Below are 21,448 nucleotides of genomic sequence, written 5' to 3' on the forward strand. Positions count from 1 at the left end.
AGGCTTTGTGATGTCCCTGCTGAGAGGGGATCCTCAGCACAGCCCTGAAGATCTGCACATAAGAGAAAATAATGAAAACAAACCCACCAAAACAAAAACAAGCACTAACCCCAATAAGGCCCAGTTCCCTGATGTAGGAGTGTGAGCAGGAGAGTTTGAGGAACTGTGAGATTTCACAGAAGAACTGGCCCAGGGCATTGCCCTGGTCCAGGGGCAGGGAAAATGTATTGGCTGCGTGCAGCAGAGAATAGAGAAACCAGTGGCCCAGGCAGCTGCTGCCATGTGGGCACAAGCTCTGCTGCCCAGGAGGGTCCCGTAGTGCAGGGGTTTGCAGATGGGAACATAGCGGTCGTAGCACATGATGGTGAGGAGGGAAAACTCTGCTGAGATGAAAAAGGCAAAGAGAAACAGCTGAGCAGCACATCCTGCATAGGAGATGGTTGTGGTGCCCCAGAGGGAATTGTGCATGGCTTTGGGGACAGTGGTGCAGGTGCAGCCCAGGTCTGTGAGGGAGAGGTGGAGCAGGAAGGAGCCCATGGGGTGTGCAGGTGGTGGTCGCAGCTACCGCGCTGAGGATGAGGCCGTTGGCCAGGAGGGCAGCCAGGGAGATGCCCAGGAAGAGCCAGAAGTGCAGGAGCTGCAGCTCCCGCCTGTCTGCCAATGCCAGGAGGAGGAACTGGGTGAGGGAGCTGCTCTTGGGCATTTGCTGCTTCCCAGCACAGGGACACTGCTCAGAAACACAAAAGGACAGGGAGAAGTTAAACAGACTCCTCTAAGCAAAGCCACTTTATTTCTCATAGAAATCCCCAGAACTGAAAGGCTTTTCCTTTCCCTTTCTTGTGGTGGCTGAGGGTGCTGTGAGGAACAGGAGCTCTGCCCATGTGCTGCCAAGGGCTCAGTTTTCCTCTGCTCCAGTGGGGACGTGGAGCTGGTCTGTGACAGCATCAAACCCTCCCAAGGGATGTCAGGCATCATCCACCCTGTTCAGTCTCCACTCTCAAGACATGGAACAGTGTGTGCTTCAGGGGAAAGGCTTAGCATGTCCTTAAAATAATGTTGTCTGTGGTTATTATTTTCTATGGTTGCACCTGATACCTGTTCTTGTTAGAGTACAAATCCTCATTTTTATGATGCAAAATGTAACGAGACTTTAAACAAGAGAGGACAAACAGCACAGCTCTCTGTAGCTCAGTGCAGAGCCAGGAGAGCTGCAGTGTCCCTCCGTCTGTTCCCATCTGCCCTGTGCTTTCCCTCGTGCTGTCTGAGGAACAGATTGACACACTGCTCACCTTTTCATCTCTCCCCTCCCAGAGTGAGACACAAACTGCTGATTGCAGCTGCCCAGAGCATTTCCATGGATTTCGCACTGAGGAGTTTTCTCCATGGGGATCCTGTGCAGCACAGAGATACTATGGCAGAGCTGTGCCCTTCTGGAGGGCACCTGCAGCCCTGCAGGACACCCAGGCAAGCAGCTGAATCCCCTGAAGGTGCCTGGAGGGCACTTGGGCACTTGGCTCCCCCAGACACATCCCCACAGCAGCACCCTCAGGAATCTGTCCACCACAGGAATCTGTCCACCACAGGAATCTGTCCCACCCTCAAACCCCAAAGTGGCTCAGAAAAGCCAATGGTGAGAACCAGGAGAGCCCAGGCAGCAGGGGATGGCAGTGAAATGCCACAGTGCTGCTGCCAAGGGAGGAGGGACACCCAGAGACAGCTGGAAATCAGGGCCCTGTCCTTGCCTGGGCTCTGGCTGCTGCAGGGCAATGCACAGCCCAGCCCCCGTGGGCCTGAGGGCACAGGCTCTGCTTAGGCTGGGAAAGGAGCCCAGGCAGGAGCTGCTCAGGGAAGGGGTCTGTGCCACAGGGACAGCAGGGAGGGGCCCACATCCCGCTGCCCAGCCCTTGTGGCAGCAGCTGCCTCTCCCTGCCTGCCTGTCTCCGGGTGAGGAGCTGTTCCTGCCAGCAGCCCCTGCCTGTGCCCAGCTCAGCTCCCTGCCAGTGCTGCCAGAGCCATCCCCAGCCCAGTGCCCAGGGGCAGCTCTGCCTGGGCAGGGGCTGCAGAGCAGATCCCAGACCCCCTGCGGTGGCTGGGAAGGGGGGGTGTTCTGGGGGGATGTGCTTCCTGAGAAGGGCCCCTGGAAATGGAGGAGGTGGAGCTGAAGCTGTGAGGAGCCCTGACCCTGCAGCTGAAGGGCCCTACCCAGCCCTGCCCTGCCCTGCCCTGCCCTGAGGGGTCACTCCTTCCACCCCCCCCCTCTCCCTGCAGGGCCGTGGCAGCTCCTTGGCCGGGCTGAGAGCTGCCCCTGGCAGGCAGCAGAGTCCCTGCCCCAGCACACAGAGCCCTGGGGGCAGGACCCTGCTCTGCACCACAGCCCTGGGCACCCCTGGCTGCACCCCCACCTTCCCACCCCACAGCCAGCCCTGGCACAGGGAACCTTCTTGCCCTGGGCCTCTGAGGGGGCAGCAGCAAGTTCTGCTCTGCAGCAGCTTCTCCTGCTGCACCCCAGCAAATCCAGCAGAGCCATCCTGACAGCTCCTGCCACTGTTGGCATTTGGCAGCTGGCAGAGGCACTTGCAGGAACTCCCCTGCACTGCTCTGCAGCCACAGCCTGACCCTGGCAAAGGGCTGGCAAGGTTCCTGCCCTGAGCAGCTCTGCCCTGTCCTCCCACCCCAGGATCCCTTGAACCTCCTGCTCACTTCTCTCTGCCCTTGCTGCCTGCAGCTCCTGCCCTGCTCTGCCATGTGGCCACTTCCCCTGCACTGCAGCAACTGGGAGAGTCCTGCTGAAAGATCCTAGAAGCTGTGGGATGTGCCAGCTTGAGGAGATGCCTCCAGGAAGGGAAGCTGAACTTTCCTACAGCCAGAGAAATCTTCCTTCAAATCCTGGGAAGGCTTCTAGCCTAGTGAGGGCTCAGTCACCTCCCAGCCCAGGCTGCCTCTCATCTCTCTGCCTTCTCTCCTGTGCCCTGGGTGCTGCAGGCAGTGCCCTCAGCCCTGCTGGGCTGTGCAGAGGAGCTGCTCACCAGCAGAGCTGTCTCTTGGAAGCTCTTCTTGCTTGCCAGGAGCTCCCTGTGTACCAGGAGTCCGGCCCAGCTCAGCAGCACAGACAGCCCCAGGTATTTCATGACCCTCGGGGGGTTTGGCGTTGTTTGCATGAGACTCAGTCCCTGAGAGGAAGTTCAAACAACTTTTCAACAAGTCAAAATGAGTTTGAAATACTGACGTTTCTTGTAGTGTTAATGGGTCCCACTGAGGGACACGACTGTGAAAGTGTCCCCAGGTTCCAATTGGAACAGAAAATTCCAGTGATGACAAGTATGGACAAGCAATGGAAAGGTGGCTCTGATGATAAGGAAACCTGGATGTGTTTTATTAGTCCAAAGGACCAAGCCCTGACCCCCAGCCCCTATGAAGGCACATCCTGTCCCTGCCTCATTCCTCAGGGCTCTTCCTGGGGCACTGGGATGTGAGATGGGCAATGCCAAGGGCAGGCCCATGGGGTGGCACCTGCCAGGCTGCTGAGCAGGGACAAGGAGGCCATGAGGCCCCAGGGCTGCAAGGGGCACTCCCCTCCCCCTGGCATCAGGGGACACAGACAGCAGCCCTGGCCAAAGGCCTGCAGAAGGTGGCTCTGTCAGGGCCTTTCAGCTTCTCCCCCTCCCTGTCTCCTCTCCAGCCCAGGCTGTCCTACGGTGTCCATGCCCTGCCCCTTTCCCTGCAGGCTGTCGTCATCCCCCCGGCTGCCCCACCTGGCTGGCACCTTCCTGCACTGACATCTCTGCGTCCTCCCTGGCTCTTCCTGCACACACAAAGCCTTGGGCTCATCCACACTCCTCCTGGGGGATGTGTTGCACCACACCATTGCCCTCAGAGTGAAATTCCTTTCTCTTTGTTTCCATTCTGGACCTCTCCAGCTGAACTTGGCAGTATTTCTTTATTTTTCATGCTGTTTCCTGCTATGACAAAAGGATCCTTCATCTCTGAAACCCCCCTTCAAGCCTTCTCTGGCTACTCCTGCACTGTCCTCAGTCTCCACACCATGGAGCCCACAGCTCCTTAGTCCCTACAGAGTGGTCATGGGCTTGAGGCCTCCAAATCTTTTCTTGGGAGATCCCTGGGTACTCTCCAAGGTGTTTGTAGATGAACACCTGGTGCTCATAGTCTAAGGAAAACACAGGGATATGTTTTACCAAGGCCTGTAGTGGCAGAACACGGAGCAATTGCTTTAAACTGAAAGACTGGAGTATTTTATTTATAATCAGAAGAAATATTTAACATTGAGGGTGGCAAGAACTGGAACAGGTTCCCAGAGAAGTGGATGCCCCATCTCTGTATTTGTCCAAGGTCAGGGAATGTGAGTAATCTCAATTAGTAAAAGATGTCCATGTCCAGGGACTTAGACCAGATGACCTTTTAACTCCCTTCCAACCCAAATCATTCTGTGGTTCTTTCAGTCCCAAACTCCTTCTCCAAAGAATTGCCATATCTAGGACATGAATTGCCATGTTTTTAGAGAAACCCTTCTAAGCCACAACTAGTCAGGTCTGGTGTTCTTTGGGGGGGCAGACTCTGCCCAGAGTTCTGTGTGTGTTGGAAGCACAAAAGAGTGAAGCAAATGCAAAGCTAAACACCCAATGTAGCCTGACTTTGTCCCTAAGTGGGGGCTGAGAATTGGACACAACATGTGCAGGGACAGATGGAGGGGTTTGTCCCCCTGGCCCTGCCCAGAAGGGACACCTTTCAGGAAGGGTTGTGGCCTTGGCTGTGCTGAGGGTTGCCCCGGGCAATGCAGCTTGGGATTGCAGTGGCACTGTCAGGGCTCTGCAGAGCTCCTGGCAGTTCATGCATTTGTCCCCAGCAATGCCAGAGACCTGCAGGGGTTGCAGTCAATCACTTGTGCTCTTTGGGACCCCGACTGGCTCTGCTGAATGTCAGCAGGCCTGGAGTTCCCAGACTGTTCCTGCATCCAGGGTCAGGCCTGCAGTGACGTTTGTGCAGCATTCAATTGGGGCAGTGGCAGGATGGCCATGGATCCATTCCTGCACAAACACAATGGGGCTCCATCCCAGGCAGGGAGAGAATGGGCCCACAAGTTTTGGAAGGATAAGAACCAGGGAGTTTTGGCCCTGTGGAACCCCATGGAACCGAAGGAACCCTGGGACATGGCAGAACCTCATGGAATAAAGGGGACATTGTGACCCTGCAGCACCTCATGGAACCAAAGGGAGTCTGGGACGTGGCAGAGTCTGATGGAAACAAAGGAACCTCCTGGGAACAAAGGGACCCTGGGACACTGTGGAATCTCCTGGAATCCAGGGGCCATTGGAATACACTGGGGCCTCCTGGAACCAAAGGGAACATGGGACACTGTGGAACCTCATGGAATCAAAAGGACCCCAGGACTCTGTGGAATGTCAGGGAATCAAGGGGCCAGTGTGACATCCCAGAACCTTTTGGAACCAAAGGGAACCAACGGGACACTGAGGAATCTCATGGAATCAAGGGTCCATTGTGACACTGGGGAAAATTATGGAATCAGTGGGCTGTTGTCACACTGCAGGGCCTTATGGAGCCCAAGAACGGTGGGAAACAGTGCAACTTCATGGAATCAAGGAGCCATTGTTGCACTGCAGAGCCTCAAGGAATAAGGGATCCAATCTTTGCCTCAGATTTTGTCAACAAATTAAATTTAAGGAATTACAGAAGTGGGATTGGAACATTTTTGTCCCACAAGTTTCAATGATTGGCCAAATGAGAATATTTATATAAAGTGAATCATTTATTCTTACAAATGATCAGACAAAAGATCTTAATCAGAGTTATTTACTACACAGTATGAAGGTTAAAACTACTAGTAGTACAGTATAAGATAGGATAGTGCACTATATTGAAGCAATTATTGGAACAATTATATTAAAGTTAGCCAAAAGAAATAATTATTATGTAGAGATCTGATGGAACTCACCCAGACCAACGGTCGTGGGGAGATTTCTTTTGCTCAGCCTTGAGGAGTGTCCTTGGAGGGCGTCCCCAGCCAAGGCAGGAATCTCCACACATCTACCCCAAGAAGGGCTGTGTCAGAAGAACCTGCCTGGATGAAAGGGACTGGACTTCTCTAGTAGGAAGGGATTGACTGCTCCTCACAAATGGACAGGCCAGTTACCAGCTTCTCTGTCCCATCCAACTTCCAAAAGCAGGATGTGTGTTTGGAGTTGGGTGAACCAGGCTGGTTTGAGCATCATCCAACACCAAAACCATTCCCATGGTGGCACCAGTAACTCTCAGATCTCACAGACAGCTTGCAGGAGAGCTGGCACTGTTGGCATTGTCTGATGGGATTTTAGGCCTTATCAGGGCAGGCCCTCCTGCCACCCGGGCAGAGAGGTTGGCTGTGAAAGTCCATCCTGGAGATGCACAGGAAGCCAAGAGTTGGGCTCCTGAGTGACATCCAACAGTGGACAGGGGGATGGGACTGACCAGATGAAAGTGTCTCAGGCAGAGCTGGACTGGCAACACAAGGGGGAATTATTCCTGGCTCCCTGGGCCCAGGACACCTCAGGGCCTCAGGGAAGAGGTGCAACATCCAGCTGGGCTTGTGATCCAGGGCTGCATTTAACCATGGACACCAACTGCCAGGTTCTCCAGAACTGGGAAATGTGTGCTGCCATCAAAGAGGCCAAGAAGGGGATGATGGCTGAAATAGAGATGTGGGCAGGCCTGGCAGATTGATCCCAGCACACTCCCCAAACCCACCAAGGCAAGCTCTACGTGCTGACAATGGTGGACACAAGCCCTGGATGGCAGGAGACACCCACCTGTGCCTCCCACCACTGCCCAGAGCACCATCCTGGGCCTGGAAAAGCAAGTCCTGTGGAGACATGGCCCTCCAGAAACACTGGAGTTGGACAGCAGGACTCTTTTCCAAAACAACCTTGTGCACACCTGGACCAGAGAGCTCAGCATGGAGTGGATGGGTCATATTCCCTGTCCTGCACCAGCCTCTGGGAAAGTGGAATGGTAGAGTGGACTGTTCCAAACCACCTGGAAAGCAATGGGCAGTGGGACCTTCAAACCTTGGGACGTGAATTTAGCAAAAGCCACCTAGTTAGTTAATCCTGTAAGCTCAAGAGAGAAAACTCCAGGCCAATTCAGTGTGTAAGATCAGCTCAAAAGAGCAGGTCCTTTAATCAGGCCCACAGGCCCAGGGGAACACACACGACGCACCCTCCCAGGCAATGGTTCTACAGTTTTAGAAGATGGTCTGTCCAATGCCAGAACTCTCCACCCCCCAGTTCTGCCCAGTTCTGCCCCCGACACGCCCCTTGGGGAATTGGGTTTGGGGGCTTTGGGACCCCTTCTTCCTCATCTTTCTCTTCTTCACAGCACGTACAGTCCTTGGAGCGCCTCCAAAGTTCTGGGCTTGAAGGTTGCTTTGTCTCTTGTGGGATCTTGTTGTCCAGGCCTAGGGTGTGATGGTGTTCAATAGAGGTGTTTTTCTACAATTCTACCTTGAAAAGAAGTCTAAACACGCTAAAGGAATTTAGAAAGTTTGATATCAAATGGGGTAATAAGATTGGGTCTCTGTAAACTACTGTGCTAAAGGGTTGCATCTAATACAGCTACATTAACATCTACATTTACTGCACAACTACTTTTAAATTAAAAAAAAAAATATCCAGAAAGCTTTAAGGCATCACACAAACCGAGTTAGTTAACTCTACCAGTTGAACTGGCCCTGCCCAAAAAGAACCTCTCCGTACCATTGAAGGGGATAAAATCCCTGTGGTCCATGTGAGGAATATGTTAGGGAGGACAGTTTGCATTAGTCCTGCCTTAAGCAAAGGCAAACTCACCCATGGGATTGTTTCTGCTCAAGGACTTGGGTGCACTTGGTGGATGATGCAGAGGGAGGGGAAACACTCTGTGTACCTCAAGGGGATTTGATTTTTGGGTCAGAACAGTCCGTGATGTTGAATTGTAGAATATTGTTTGCTGAATGACACTCCCACTGTGTGCCAGAACTTCCATGAACAATGAGATCTTTCCTTATGTCCATTTTTTTTTATTTTCTATAGTTTTGATGTTTTCTTTTTAAAAAAAGTCATGTTTTCATTCCCTCCTTCTTCAGTAGCCCCCATCTTGTGTGTCCCAGAGAATTAGTCTACCTGGGGAGTCTCATATTGCATTTGAGTGACATAAATGAACCTGCAATAAGGTTTTGTCTGAGATTCCTTTCCTGAGCAGAGCAGGACTGATCAGGAAATGAGAACAGCTTTCTGGCTGCCCCAGCTTTGGGATGGGCCCTGTGCCTGGAGCTGGAAGAGCTCTGGAGGACCACAGGGGCCGGGGCTTTTGTGCTGGCCTGGGGTGATGGGATGGCAGGGAGGGGCTGCAGAGCTCTCAGGATCTCCTGCAGAGCAGAGCAGGGCACACCGGGAGCCTCCTTTCCCTTTTGCCAAGCACGTTCCCCCCCGGCTGGGGCTGAGTCCTCTCGGAGCTCCAGCTCTGCTGTGCCCAGAGGGGCTGGGGCTGTGGTGCCACTGCCCAGAGCAGCCTGCCCTGGGCAAGGCTGTGGGGCCAGAGCCACCTGGTCTGTGCTGGGGAGAGGCCCTTGGGGGTGGAGAGAGCTCAGGGCAGGTGGGAGAGCTTGGAGGGAGCTGGGCTGGGCTGGAAAGGAGCTGGGAGAGAAAGCCCTGGGTGTGTCTGTGACACTGTGTGAGCGTGCAGGGGGAGGACTCAGCCCAGGGGGGTTGTGGTGCAGAGCCAGGGCCTGTGGAAGGGATGGAAAACATGCAAGTGCCAGCGAGAGGAGGCTGCTCTGTGCCCTTGGTGGCAGGAACAGAGCAGGAAGGTGGCCCAGGACAGTTGTCCCCCCCAGCCTCTCTCCCCAGCCATTCCCAGCAGTGGCTGCTCAGCCCAGGGTTAGGGGTGAGTTTTGCTGTGCCCCCCTCCATCCTCCTGCTGGGCTCAGGGCCTGTGCCAGGGCCATGGCCAGCCCTGCCCGGCCTCTCTGCTGGCCCAGAACCCGGCAGAGCCTGGAACAGGGCTGGCTGTGAGGCCCCACAGGGGACACGGCCTGTCCAGGAGCTTGGAGAGGGGCTGAACAGGAAGGCCCCGGGTGCCCGAGGCCAAGGACTGCCCTGGGCATCCCGACAGAGGGGCCCTTCCCCACCCTGAGTGCTCCTGTGCTGGGCTGGGCCTGCCCAGGGGGCTGTGGGACCAGCTGGGAGGCAGCGGGGCACAAAGGGGCCACGGAGCCACTGCCAGGGGGGGACAGCAAGGCAGGGACAGACAAGGGATTGCTGGGCATGGCCTGGGCTGTGCAGGGGGACTGTGGGAAAGGCAAAGCTCCCCTGCAGTTGGGGGCTGCAGGAAAAGTCCAGAGCCCAAAGAGCCTCAAGGGCTGTGTTGGACACCAAGGCTGCAGGAGGGAAAGGCAGGGCTGCTGTGCAATGGGGAGGGGGGTTGAATTCCAGCAGACACTGATGTGGTGCTCAGGGACTCCCTGGCTTCTCTGCCTGAGTCTTTCCTGGAAGGGTCTCTCAGGCCTCTGTGCTCGGGGAAGGGCTTCAGGGAGGAGGAGAGCACGTCTGGGCAGGAACCTGCTGAAATCCCCAAGGGACAAATGGCAGTGTCTGCCCCTGCAGGGGACTCAGCCTGGCCATGGCACAGCTGGAGCTGCCTGGCTGGGAGCAGCCCTGTCAGAAGCTGTGGGTGGGCAGGGAGCTGGGCAGGAGGCAGCCGTGTGCCCTGGCACCAGGGGAGGCCAGGAGCACCCTGGGCTGTGGGACCAGCACATCAAGGACGGGCATCCTCCAGGTCACTGCGGCTGAGGAAAACTGAGGGAAGAGCTGGGATGTTTATAAATTGTATCGTGTTTAAATTTTGTTTGTGGGCAATGAAGAGAAACTTTCTGTGTCTCTAAGTCTCACCAGTTCCAGACCTCCCAAAGAACACAAACCTGAGGAGTTGTGGTTCCCACTCCAGTGGCACTTGGAGCTCCCTCCGTACCCAGAGCACAGAGCTCCCTTGTCCCACAGAGTCCTTGGAAATGGAGGGATTAAGGACACAGGACAGGCTGTGGGGAGCAGTTGCAGGGCATGGTCAGGGCTTTGGGGTGGTTGTGACCCCAGGGCAGGACCCAGCACTTGGCCTTGTTGAACCTCCTCCAAGTGGCCTGGGCCCATGGATCCAGCCTGTCCAGATCCCTGTGCAGAGCCTTCCTGCCCTCCAGCACATCAACACTCCCCCCAGCTTGGTGTGCCCTGGGAACTGCCTGAGGCTGCACTCGATGCCCTTGTGCAGATCATTGAGAAAGAGATTGAAGTGCCCTGAGCCCAGTGCTGAGCCCTGGGAACACCCCTGGCTGGAACTCCATTGCCCACCACTCCTTGGGCCTGGCCATCCCCACAGATGTTTGCCCAGTGAAGAGATGCTGCAGAATGTGTTTGATAAAGGTCCTGTAAGCCCAGAATATTGGGATGAGTGCAGATTTAGCTCTGCACAACACAGAAATTCTTTCACTGTCTCTTTTCCTCCCTCTGTGGACTGAGGGATCTTGTGACTTCAGTGTGTGACTCCCTCTGTGCAAAGGGCAAATATGGACAGAATGCGGGGCAGGGAGTGCTGGGGGGACCTTGGGCTCTGTGCTTGACACAGAAGGTGTTTGCCATTGGTCTAAGACTATCTACTGTGCAAAGTGGACTTCATTGGAGGCAATGTGGACCTAATATACAGCAGGGGAAGGACTTCTGGGTTTATTGAGCTGTGCCTTCCTCTGGTTTTGTTTGCTGGCAATAAATGAACATCCCTCTGTGTCTCGGGCAGCTCTCTCTCCAAGCCAAGCAGGTGGGAGTTGGTGCCAAGGAGCTGAAACCTGCAGGTCCAGCCTTGAGTGGAGGGAGCTCAGATTTGCCCAAGGCTGCTTTGAGTGCCAGGGGTTTGATGAGGGAATGGTGGGGTGGGGATAGGGACAAAGTCTGATGGATTGTCAGACATAAAGGGTCCTGATTTTCTGATGTATTCAGACTGAATTAGGAGGTGTCCATGATCAATATCGACTGGGGATTGCTGATATCAATGTTAAAACAGGAAAAAAGTAAACAGGACACAAAAAAACCATCTTTTTTAATGGTTTTATTAATATAAGATATTCACTTTGAATGCACTTCTGAGATCTATCTAATTAACCACAAAAGAATTGAAGACTTAGAAGTAAATTATTCCCAGGGGCTTGTCTGGTTAAGATGCCATCACTGAGAAGAGAGTGTGGAGGAATGAGCAGACAAGGAGACCATCCCTGGGGCTGGGGAAGCAGGAACTCAGAGTCACTGGTTCCAGGTGGCAAATGGACTGTGGGATGTTTCTGTGAGAGCCCCTAAAGGGTTTGCTAGTTTCAGGGGGAGTCCAGTTAAATTTCTTCCCCTGCACAGGCCCATCCCCAAGGGTCACACCATGAGCCTGAGAGGATCATGCAAACACTTCTTGAGCTCTGCCAGCCTTGGTGCTGTGCCCGCTGCCCTGGGGAGCCTGTTCAGTGCCCAACCACCCTCTGGGGGAAGAATCCTTTTCTAAGATCCAACCTAAACCTCCCCTGACACAACTCCAGGCCATTCCCTCAGACCTGTCCCTGGTCCACACAGAGCAGAGCTCAGGGCCTGCCCCTCCTCTGCCCCTCCCCAGAAAGCTGGACCTGCAGTGAGGTCTCCCCTCAGTCTCCTCTTCTCCAGCTGAACACACCAAGTGCCCTCAGTGTCCTCACACGCCTTCCCCCCAGGGCCCTTCCCCATCCTCGTTGCCCTCCTTTGGACACTCTCTAATGGCTCAATCTCTCCCTTCCATTGTGCCCCCCCAGACTGCCCCAGTGGTGCAGGTGAGGCCGCCCCAGGGCAGAGCAGAGCGGGACAATCCCCTCCCTGGCCCGGCCGGCCATGCTGGGCCTGATGCCACCAGGACAGGCTTGGCCCTCCTGGCTGCCAGGGCACTGCTGACTCAGGACCAACTGGCCACCCACCAGCACCCCCAGGGCCCTTTCCCAGCGCTGCTTTCCAGCCTCTCCTTCCCAGTCTGTCCGTCCATGCGGGGTTGCCCCATCCCAGGGCAGAATCCGGCACTTGCCCCTGTTGTTGGGGACGGGGTGGGGGCACAGCGGGGCCGCACATGCAGGAGCGGGGAGAGAGGGAGATCTCCCGGGGCAGTTTGTGGCCGCAGGGAGAGCTGGGGGAGTCCTTTTGGGTTTGGTCGGGGACCTGGTTTTTGGCCACCTCTTTCCCTTTTCCTGAGGGGAAGTTTTTCTCCTCACAGGACACCTTGCGGAGAACGACTGAGAGAGAGAGACCGACCCATCTCAGAGCGAGGCATTCTGCTTTCAAGACTGCCTGTGGGGAAAAAGGGACTTCTTTGCTGGCTGTGAGCAGCTGTTGAACTGCCAGGACAGTCCTGCCTTCTCTCCCCCCTCCCTGGATTGCCACAAGTTTCTCCCAGTACACCTGGGGAATTGGGTCTTTGTGTTTGTTCTGAAAGTTTTTGATTGCACCATTTGTTGCTTATTTAGATTTTGTTAATAAAAAGTTGTTTCTTTTCCTTTTCCACACTTCCACCTGAAGTTTCTTAATTTCTAAGTTGTAATCTTGTTAGACAGTAAGCAAATTATTCTTTATATTATTGTTCAAATAGAGTACCATTGGCCTCTCCAGTTGCGTGTTTGAAAATGGATTCTGTTTTCAGAAGTGCAGGAAGTTCTTAGGTCACCAGGGAGTTTGCTGTAACTGCCTGTCTGTGCTGCCATGGACCCCTGAGGGAGCAGGAAAGCAGCTGAGTGCACCAGTTCTGGAGCACGGGGTTACACTTAGAGCCAAAGCCTTAGAGCAGCGGCCACTTCCGCCGTCACCCCGCTCCCGTCTAGACACGTGAGGACACTTAGAACCAAAACCTCCAACTCGTGGCCGCTTCCACCGCCACCCCGCCCCGCCGAGACACACGGGGACACTCAGACCACAAGCCTTAAAGCAGCAGCCGCTTCCGCCGTCATCCCCCTCCTGTCTGGACACGCGAGGACACTTAGACCAAAAGCCTTAAAGCGGCAGCCGTTTCTGCCGTCATCCCTTCCCACCGAGACGCGAGAAAACTTAGAACCAAAGCCTTAAAGTGGCGGCCACTTCCGCCGTCACCCCGCTCCCGCTGAGACATGCGAGGACACTTAGAACAAAAACCTCCAACTGGTGGCCGCTTCCACTGCCACCCCGCCGAGACACACGGAGACACTTAGACCACAAGCCTCAAAGCAGCAGCCGCTTCCGCCGTCATCCCCCTCCCGCCTAGACACGTGAGGACACTAAGAACAAATGCTGCCCGGCACGCATTTGCTGGGGGGAAGCGGGAGACCTTGACAAAGAGAGACGTTCCTTTTGGACCCTCCCAGCATGAGGCTGCAACCCAAAGAGAAGAAGGTAGGAGGTGAGCAGGTAGGGAGGCACCGCAGAAGTGCCAGTGTTTGCTGACCACGAGAGGAGAAGGAAGAGGAGGGACAGCGAGGTGGCTGTGGCTGCAGCACAGGGGGAAGGCAGGGACACCCTGCACCTGCCCGATTCCAGGACAGAGGGAGCTCATCAGTTTTCTTTTCCCATCAGGCCACCATCATGGGAGGGCTTTAATGCATTGGCCGAGCTAGAAGAGAGACACAGGCACTGGGATGCCAGTGAGTGCCTTTGTCCAGGAGGCAGGCAGGAGGCAGAGGAGGAGGGGTAAGTTGCCAAAGCTGCACCCCAGGGCTCTGCAGGGCTTGAAGCAGAAGGACCCAGGAGAAGAGCTCAGCACCTCCATGAACTCGTTTGCTTCCCCAGGCCCTGGGAACTGCTCCTGTGCTCCTCCTGTGCTGCCGAGGGCACCCACAGACACTGCTCTGGTCTGGGGACAGCAGAACCAGATGGGAATGTGATGGCTGTGCAGTCCCAGGCACAGGTAAAAGGCAAAGCACCCTGGTGATCCTGGCAGCTGGTGCCCATGGGCCTGGCAATGGGTGTCCAGGGTTGGCTTGGCTGAGCTTGTCTGCTCCAGGAGGGCTGGGGGCACCTCTCTGACCTATCTTGTCCTGGGTCTGGAAAAATCTTGTCCCTCCTGCTTCCCCTTACAGCCTCCAGTTAAGACCCAGAGCATGTTGCGCTCATGAGGGAATCTTCTGACGACTCGACAGAATACGAGACCATCACCCCCAGTACGAGCAAACTCCATAGCAACCAACAGGCAACATCGGAGGAGACTCTGGAATCCCCCTCACAGGAGACGAGCAGCTCCAGCCCTGACAGTCAGGTAACATCGGGGTCGTCCCACAGCAGCTTCCCAGAAACTGAGGACAGCAGCTGCTCCAGCAGTCGGGGGCCTGACCAACAGCAAAACCACTCCCGCCGGCAACGTCGGGCCCAAATTCCACACCTTTGGTCCAGAAGTCCCCAGGACAGGAGCCATGTGCCAGCACCAAGTCCTGGGAGGCGCAGGCCCAGGCAGAGACACTCAAGGACATTCCGCAGGCGAAACCGCTCCCGCCTGCAACGTCAGACCCCAAATCCATCAGGCCGGTCCAGAAGTCCCCATGACAGGAAGTGCACGCCAGCACCGAGTGCTGGGAGGCGAAACCCAAGGGAAACAGCAGCCAGGACTTGCCAAAGGCAACACCACTCCCGCCAGCAGCGTCGGACCCGGAACTCATCCAGAACATTCAGAAGTCGCCGTGACAGGAGCCGTGTTAGAGCACCCAGTGCTGGGAGCTCCACTCACCGCTCAGACGGTGAGACAGGGACCCACCACTGACATGTCCCATGTCGGACAGAGAGGAGGAGGCCCCCAAAGGGATAGAGCCAGGTGAGAGCAAAGTGCCCCTCCCGCAGCCTGGCAGAGGGGCTGTCAGGGTGGGCAGCACAGGTGCCATGCCCGGGGCCATTGTCTCTCTCCCTCCAGCATGCGTGCTGTGTCAGCGATCAGAGGCTGACCCGGACATCTTGTGCGGAAAAACTCCTGATAAATGGGCTCTGTGTCCACAAGCTCTGCCTGGTGAGTTGCTCTGCAGGCTCCCTCCACTTTTTGACAGGCAGTCCCTGCCACTCTCTCCTCATCAGTGAGTGTCCTTTTCCTGCAGTTTTTTGTCAGCAACTCTCCTGACATCCCGGTTCAGCGACTAGAAGACTGGAATATTGGCACAAGGGAGATCCCAGATATAGTCTCCCAGGCGGCTCAGCAGGTGAGAGCCTGACGAGCAGGGAGATTTGGGCCAGGCAAGGTATGCTGGAGCTCAGCCCAGACCCCAAGCAAGAAAGCCCAGCCCTTCCAACCAGCTCTGGCACAAGGAGGAGGCCCTGAGGCTGCTGCTGATGGGGCTGCTCTGCTCTTTCCAGAGCTGCTGCATCTGTGGCCAGAGCGGGGCCACCATCCCCTGCTGTGATGGCACAGTGGGAAGGCAGGGACACCCTGCACCTGCCCGATTCCAGGACAGAGGGAGCTCATCAGTTTTCTTTTCCCATCAGACCACCATCATGGGAGGGCTTTAATGCATTGGCCGAGCTAGAAGAGACACACAGGCACTGCCTCCTTTGTCCAGGAGGCAGGCAGGAGGCAGAAAAGGAGGGGTAAGTTGCCAAAGCTGCACCCCAGGGCTCTGCAGGGCTTGAAGCAGAAGGACCCAGGAGAAGAGCTCAGCACCTCCATGAACTCCTTTGCTTCCCTCAGGCCCTGGGAACTGCTCCTGTGCTCCTCCTGTGCTGCCGAGGGCACCCACAGACACTGCTCTGGCCTGGAGACAGCAGAACCAGATGGGAATGTGATGGCTGTGCACTCCCGGGCACAGGTAAAAGGCAAAGCACCCTGGTGATCCTGGCAGCTGGTGCCCCTGGGCCTGGCAATGGGTGTCCAGGGTGGGCTTGGCTGAGCTTGTCTGCTCCAGGAGGGCTGGGGGTACTGCTCTGGGAGGGACCCCACGGGAGCAGGGGAAGGACTCCAACTCCTCTCCCTGAGCAGCGGCAGAAACAACAACTGACCGTGACCCCCATTCCCATCCCCTCCCATCTCCCTGCTGGGGGGGAGGAGGGAGAACATGGAAGGAAAGTGGGGGAAGGTGTTTTTAAGACTGTTTTATTTCTCACTCTTTGGCTCTTATCCTGTTAGTAATAAATATAAGTACTATCCCCACTTGGAGTCTTGTTTTGCCCGTGAAGGTGATCAGTCACTGACCTCTCCCAGCTCTTATCTCTACTCAGGAATTCTTAGCTGTTTTTTTTCTCTGTCCTCTGTCCAGTTGCAGAAGCAGAGTGAGAGTGGCTTTATTGGGTACCTGGTGTCTGGCCAGGGTCAAACCACTACAAGAATATAAAAAGAAGTAATTTTTTTGGTCTTGTTCTGATGCAGTTAAGGAGCTGGAAAACCAAGACTGGTGCAGGGAGGTCCAAAGCATGGCTTTGGGTCTGGATGATGGAGACATCACATTTAGAGGGAGACAGACTCTGCCATTGCTTTCCTAGACTTTGTCCCACCTTAATGGTGTTTTTCCACCCACAGCAGCATTGCTGGGAGATGTTGCAGTGGCACATCCCCCCTTCTCTGCCAGGGCAGCATCTTGGCCCTTCCCAGCCCACCATGGATTTTCCATTCCTGTGGCAAGGACTTGTCCCCACCTGATATCCGAATGGGAAATGCAACTCCTGGGGGTGGCTTTCATGGTTCCACCACAGGCTGGCACAGATTCTGATCCAGCTTTGAGAAATTGTGTGGTCTACATGTTCTGGATAAAGCTGTCCCACCTTTGCACGTTATGACCCAAGAGAGTTTCGGTGGCCAGTTCGTGTATCAAAAGCACTCAGTACTAAAATGTACCAAGTTGCACCTGTGGACAAATCTGCAGGAGCTCAATGCCCTGCGTACCCACACAGGCTTTTCTGTCTCGAATCCTGCTCATTGCGTGCCTGAGACTGGATTTATTGCAGCAGCTAAATGGTTCACTGGAGGACTAATTGGCTCTGAGAGCTCCAGTCCTTTGTGACAGATTATTAACCCTTCCCCCTTCATTATAAAAACATGAACTGTAGAGAAACCAAATACCACAGGGCCCCTGTGCCGAGCCCGTCAGTGCTCCCGGCTCGGTGTTCAGCACAGAAAGTCCCTTTTATAGTTGGGAAGCGGAGGGAGAAAATTCTGGAAGCGCGAGAAGGCGGCGATAGCTGGGATGAACTGGGAGCCCTTAGGAAAGGACTGGGAGGTACTGGGATAAACTGGGAGCCCCGAGGAAGGAACCGGGGCTCTCCCGCCATTTGCGTAGCGCTGAGGGCAGGGCGCTTACGCCATTTGCGTAGCTTAACGCAGTTTACGTAGCGCCCCTCTCTTGCCGTTACCGGCGCCCCCTTACGCCGTTTGCGTAGGGCTGTGGGCAACGGCAGCGCCCATTACGCCGTTTGCGTAGCGCTGAGGGCAGCGGCGTTAGGAGGGGACTGGGATGGACTGGGAGGGACTGGGACAAAGTGGGAGCCCTTTGGAGAGGACTGGGATGAAGTGGGAAAGGTCCGCGAGCCCTTAGGAAGCCACCATGGCCCTCCCGCCACTTGCGTAGCGCTGAGGGCAGGGCCCTTGTGCCACTTGCGTAGCTTTACGCAACTGACGTAACTCCCCCATTGCCATTACCGGCGCCCTCCTTACGCTGTTTGCGTAGCGCCGCAGGATTGCTGGCCCCCTTACGCAATTTGCGTAGCGCCGCTCCATTGCCGGGGGTGTCCAAAAGCTCCTCCAAAAGTCAGTTTCTGGCTTTGCAGAGGGCTCTCGGGAGTCACCGAGGGGCTGAATGTAAAGAGAAAAATGAAAGCTTTAGGGGAAAAAAAAAGATAACAATTGCATGTCTGTGTTCCCGAGGAGCCGTGGGTGTTTTTAGGCAGCTGCCTGCAGAGGCCATCGCCGTTTCGTGAGGCGGCATTAATGCAGCGGGAGGAGACTTGTTCTGCTGTTCACAGAAATTCGGATTTTAAGGTTTTTCTCCTTGGTTTGAAGCTTCTTCATTCTTCCTTCGCTCTCTTTCAGAGCAAAGGTTTTAATTTTTAAACTTAAGAGGAAAAAATTAATAACAACAAGTGAGGAAAACTAGGGGGAAAAGTTCTTCTGAAAGGATTACAATGTGCAAGCAGAATCAGTTCTCTCTCCAGGAGAGAAAAAAATATTAGAGGTGTAAATTGGCTCCAAAAATGCCCCCAAGGGCATAGAGAGGATAATCAGGATGACAGCATGGCTGAGCAAGTGTGTTCTGCTCTATACCATTAATTTTGTGATGTTTAATACTTCAGCAGGTCCAGGACTTCCAGGACTGTCCTGGTGGCTGTGATCACAAAGGATTCATCAGAGCCACTTGAACAAGAAAAGCCTTTCTAAACAAGGGCATTTCTGAGGCTCTTGCTGTTTTTTTTGCCTTCCAGCTGACCATCTTTGACTTCAGGGAGGTTGGTCTCAGGCTCAGGAAGAAGCCGGACAGCCCTCAGGAGACAAAGCTGCCCAAGACTGTCCGGCCCCCAGGCACGAGTGAGAACTCCAGTTCCAAGGTAGCCTTTTCCTGCCCTTTTCCTTGCTGTTTGATGTGACACTTGAAGAGGCTGCGTGCCTTGCCTCCAGCTCATTGAAACCCCTCAGTGTCCGGGTCCTGTTGTTGTTGCAAACTGCTGGTGGTGGTGGAGTTCCTTCTGCTGGGGCAAAGGCAAAACGTGTTCTCCTAGTGAGATGCTGGAGTCCTGATCTGTGCTAAGCCAACACAAATAATTTCTGCTGAAGCTGGTGGGGTTTGCTGGAGTTTAGCTACCATGGCGAAGGCACAATAGCGGGGGAAGGCTGGGGCAGGACACAAGGGCACGAGCTTGCCATTTTCCATTGTCCCACTGAAAGAGCCACCTCTTGCTTTGGTGTTGTCACTGGCAAATGCTGGGGGTCATAGGATTCCCTGCACAGTGGCAGTGCTGGCCTTTGAAGGCTGAGGGCCTGAGGGAATTACTCCCAGTCTAACACAACTCCAGCACTGCTGAGAAAAGAGCTGAACCTTATCCTCATGCAGCACTCACCTTATTTGTCCTATCCCTATCTACTGTGGTACTTTCTTTTTGCCCTTAACCTTCTCTGTGCTGTTCTCTTCTTACTGGTGTCTAAGCTCTAGAGTCTGGAGTTGTGTGGGCCTCAGTCTCCCTGCCTCAGAGTAAAGGTCACCCAAAAATTGTTTCCTATGGAGTCTGATGTAAATTCTTGAGTTTCACTTACTGCTTGAGTGCTCAGTTAGTGCCCAGAGCTCTGGGACCCCATTAGCACAGGGCTGTGCTGGAGGTAAGCGCTGCCTGGCATTTTGGAGAAGGAAAGCTGGAGAAACTCCTGCCAAAAGAGCTGCTCAGCTTGAGCCTGCTTGGTGTGGTCCAGCAGATTTTGATCAGCTCAGAGCAGAGGTGGGTGAGCTACTGTTCCCCCAGTGGCAGCTGGGCAGACCTAGTCACCAAGAGCCTGTCCTTCACCAGGGATCAAGAGAGGAGAGTCGTTCACGAACCTTCCTCCCAGCAGCTGAACCTCTCCCTGCTCTCTCTCGCCTCTCCAGTTCTCATCCCCTGACCGGAACAAGACCTTGCTTGAGCCTGTCCCATCCGAGCTGGTGTTTCAGAACTATGTCCTTGGCAAGGTCTGTGAAACGGCCCTGCTTCTGAGGAATAGAGACAAGGTAAGTGCTGGGATGTGGAGCTTTAACACTGTGCTAGAAGAAGAGGAGAGTGGTGTAACCCCCATGGTGTACAGCAGAGTATCAGCTGTGGCCCATCCAGATTCACCACCTTGGATTTGCAAGATGGTGGGAATTTTCCCGTGCTGAGGATTCTCCCCTGATTTTGGCCGTGCCTTGGTGGTATCTGACATCCAGAGCAATGGGCTCTTGAGGGTTTCCACCTTCACTTGAACCAAGTGTGATTGTTTTGCAATTGCCCACGAAAGCTGAGAAGGAAGAAGTTGAAAAATGTCAGCAATTGTGTTGCCCTGTAAAGAGGAAAACTGAGACCTTTTGAATTTCAGTCAAGGAAACAGTTTCTCAAATGACTCTTGTGCCAAGAGCAAGCTGGTGGGAATAGACAGCAGGGAGTCCAAATCACCTGGTTTAGAGGTTGTGAGATGGGATTTGGTGCTCAGGGGTTGATACCCTGTGCTAGCAAATGCCTGTTTGCTGTCCCTGTGCCTGTGTTCTCCTGAGGGCAGAAACTGGCAGCAGGGTGGCTGCAGGAATGCCCAGCAGTCTGGCTTGCCTGCACTGGCAGCTGCCTGGCCACAATCACCAGGCAGCAAGAGCTCCTGGAGAGCTGAGACTGGCTTTTAATAATGAAACCACACTGTCAGTCGGTGCTGCTCATGTTTCTCCAGGCAAAAAATAACCTTTCAAGCCCAGAGTTGACAGGCCCAGCCTGCAGGGCCCTCTGGCTTTCCCTCACTCTGGCAAGCTGACTGCTCCCATCTTCTGCACCAGCCTTTCCTGGCAGTGTCTTGTGCTTCTCCCTTGCTTCTTTACAGCCCATTTCAATTCTCTTTGCCATCTCATTGTGTCAGGGCTTGTCTCTTTGTCTTGCTGTGTTCCTCCTTTTCTCTTCAGTTTCCCAGGAAGGCCAAGGGTCTGGTCTCCTCTGCTGGTGTGCCCATAGGACTGTCTCCCCACAGCTGGACTTCCCCACTCCACCTCAGTCTGTTAGAAGGGAATTTCTTCCTTCCCCCAGGACAATGTGCTGGTTTGCCTTCAGGTAGCACATTCTCCCTCTGGAACAGGGCTGCGTGGCTGTGTGCAGGCAGAAGCAGGCAGATTCTCTGGGCTTGTTGAAATGAGGATGACTTGGTTCAGGTGTTCTATCTCCATACTGCTGGTGCCTGACCTTCCTTCCCAGCAGGCACTGCCCTACTGCCTCTGGCCGAGCCGCTTTGCCCAGGCAGAGGGATCCAAGTTCACCCTTGTGTAGCCTGTGCTTGTACCTCCAGAGCTAAAAGTCTTTTGGGAAAATGGTCAAGGAAGGCTGTCACCAGGGCACACCCAGGCCTCCTCCTGTTTCCATTAGTGGCAAAATCACCATTTTGTGTCTTTCCTGCAGGTTACTCAGCTGGTGAAGGTCACCATGGACAGCTCACCTTATTTCAAGTTGGTCGGCCCCAATGGTGTGTGCCATCAGATCCCACCGGGCTCATTTTGCACTATAAACATCCTTTTCACCCCTGAGGGGAGCAAGGTGAGTTTGGAGGAACGTTCTCTCTAAAGCCAGGGCCTTTGTTGCACACTGGTTATAGCCCAGCCCGTGCTGTGAGGTCGGCTCTGGGCTGGGGGCAGGCAGCCTGGAGCTGGTCACACCTTGGCATGGCGTGGTGCTGCCAGGCCCTGCAGCTGGGCCTAGAGGGCTGTGCTTTCCCTCCATGCCTGTTCTTGAACGTTCAC

At 54.8% G+C, this 21,448-nt stretch overlaps 1 protein-coding gene across 1 annotated transcript in view; it reads left to right on the forward strand.

Moving 5' to 3' along the window:
* The first annotated feature begins 18,252 nt into the window (after positions 1 to 18,252).
* Positions 18,253 to 21,448, forward strand: part of LOC135404853 (uncharacterized) — a 62,176-nt gene continuing 58,980 nt past the window's right edge. Inside the window, exons 1-4 of the mRNA XM_064639586.1 lie at positions 18,253 to 18,264; positions 18,402 to 18,563; positions 19,592 to 19,711; positions 21,111 to 21,245. Coding sequence (XP_064495656.1) covers positions 18,253 to 18,264; positions 18,402 to 18,563; positions 19,592 to 19,711; positions 21,111 to 21,245 — 429 coding nt within the window. The remainder of the gene's footprint in view (positions 18,265 to 18,401; positions 18,564 to 19,591; positions 19,712 to 21,110; positions 21,246 to 21,448) is intronic.

This window comes from Pseudopipra pipra, chromosome W (assembly GCF_036250125.1).
Source record: "Pseudopipra pipra isolate bDixPip1 chromosome W, bDixPip1.hap1, whole genome shotgun sequence".
NCBI lineage: Eukaryota > Metazoa > Chordata > Aves > Passeriformes > Pipridae > Pseudopipra > Pseudopipra pipra.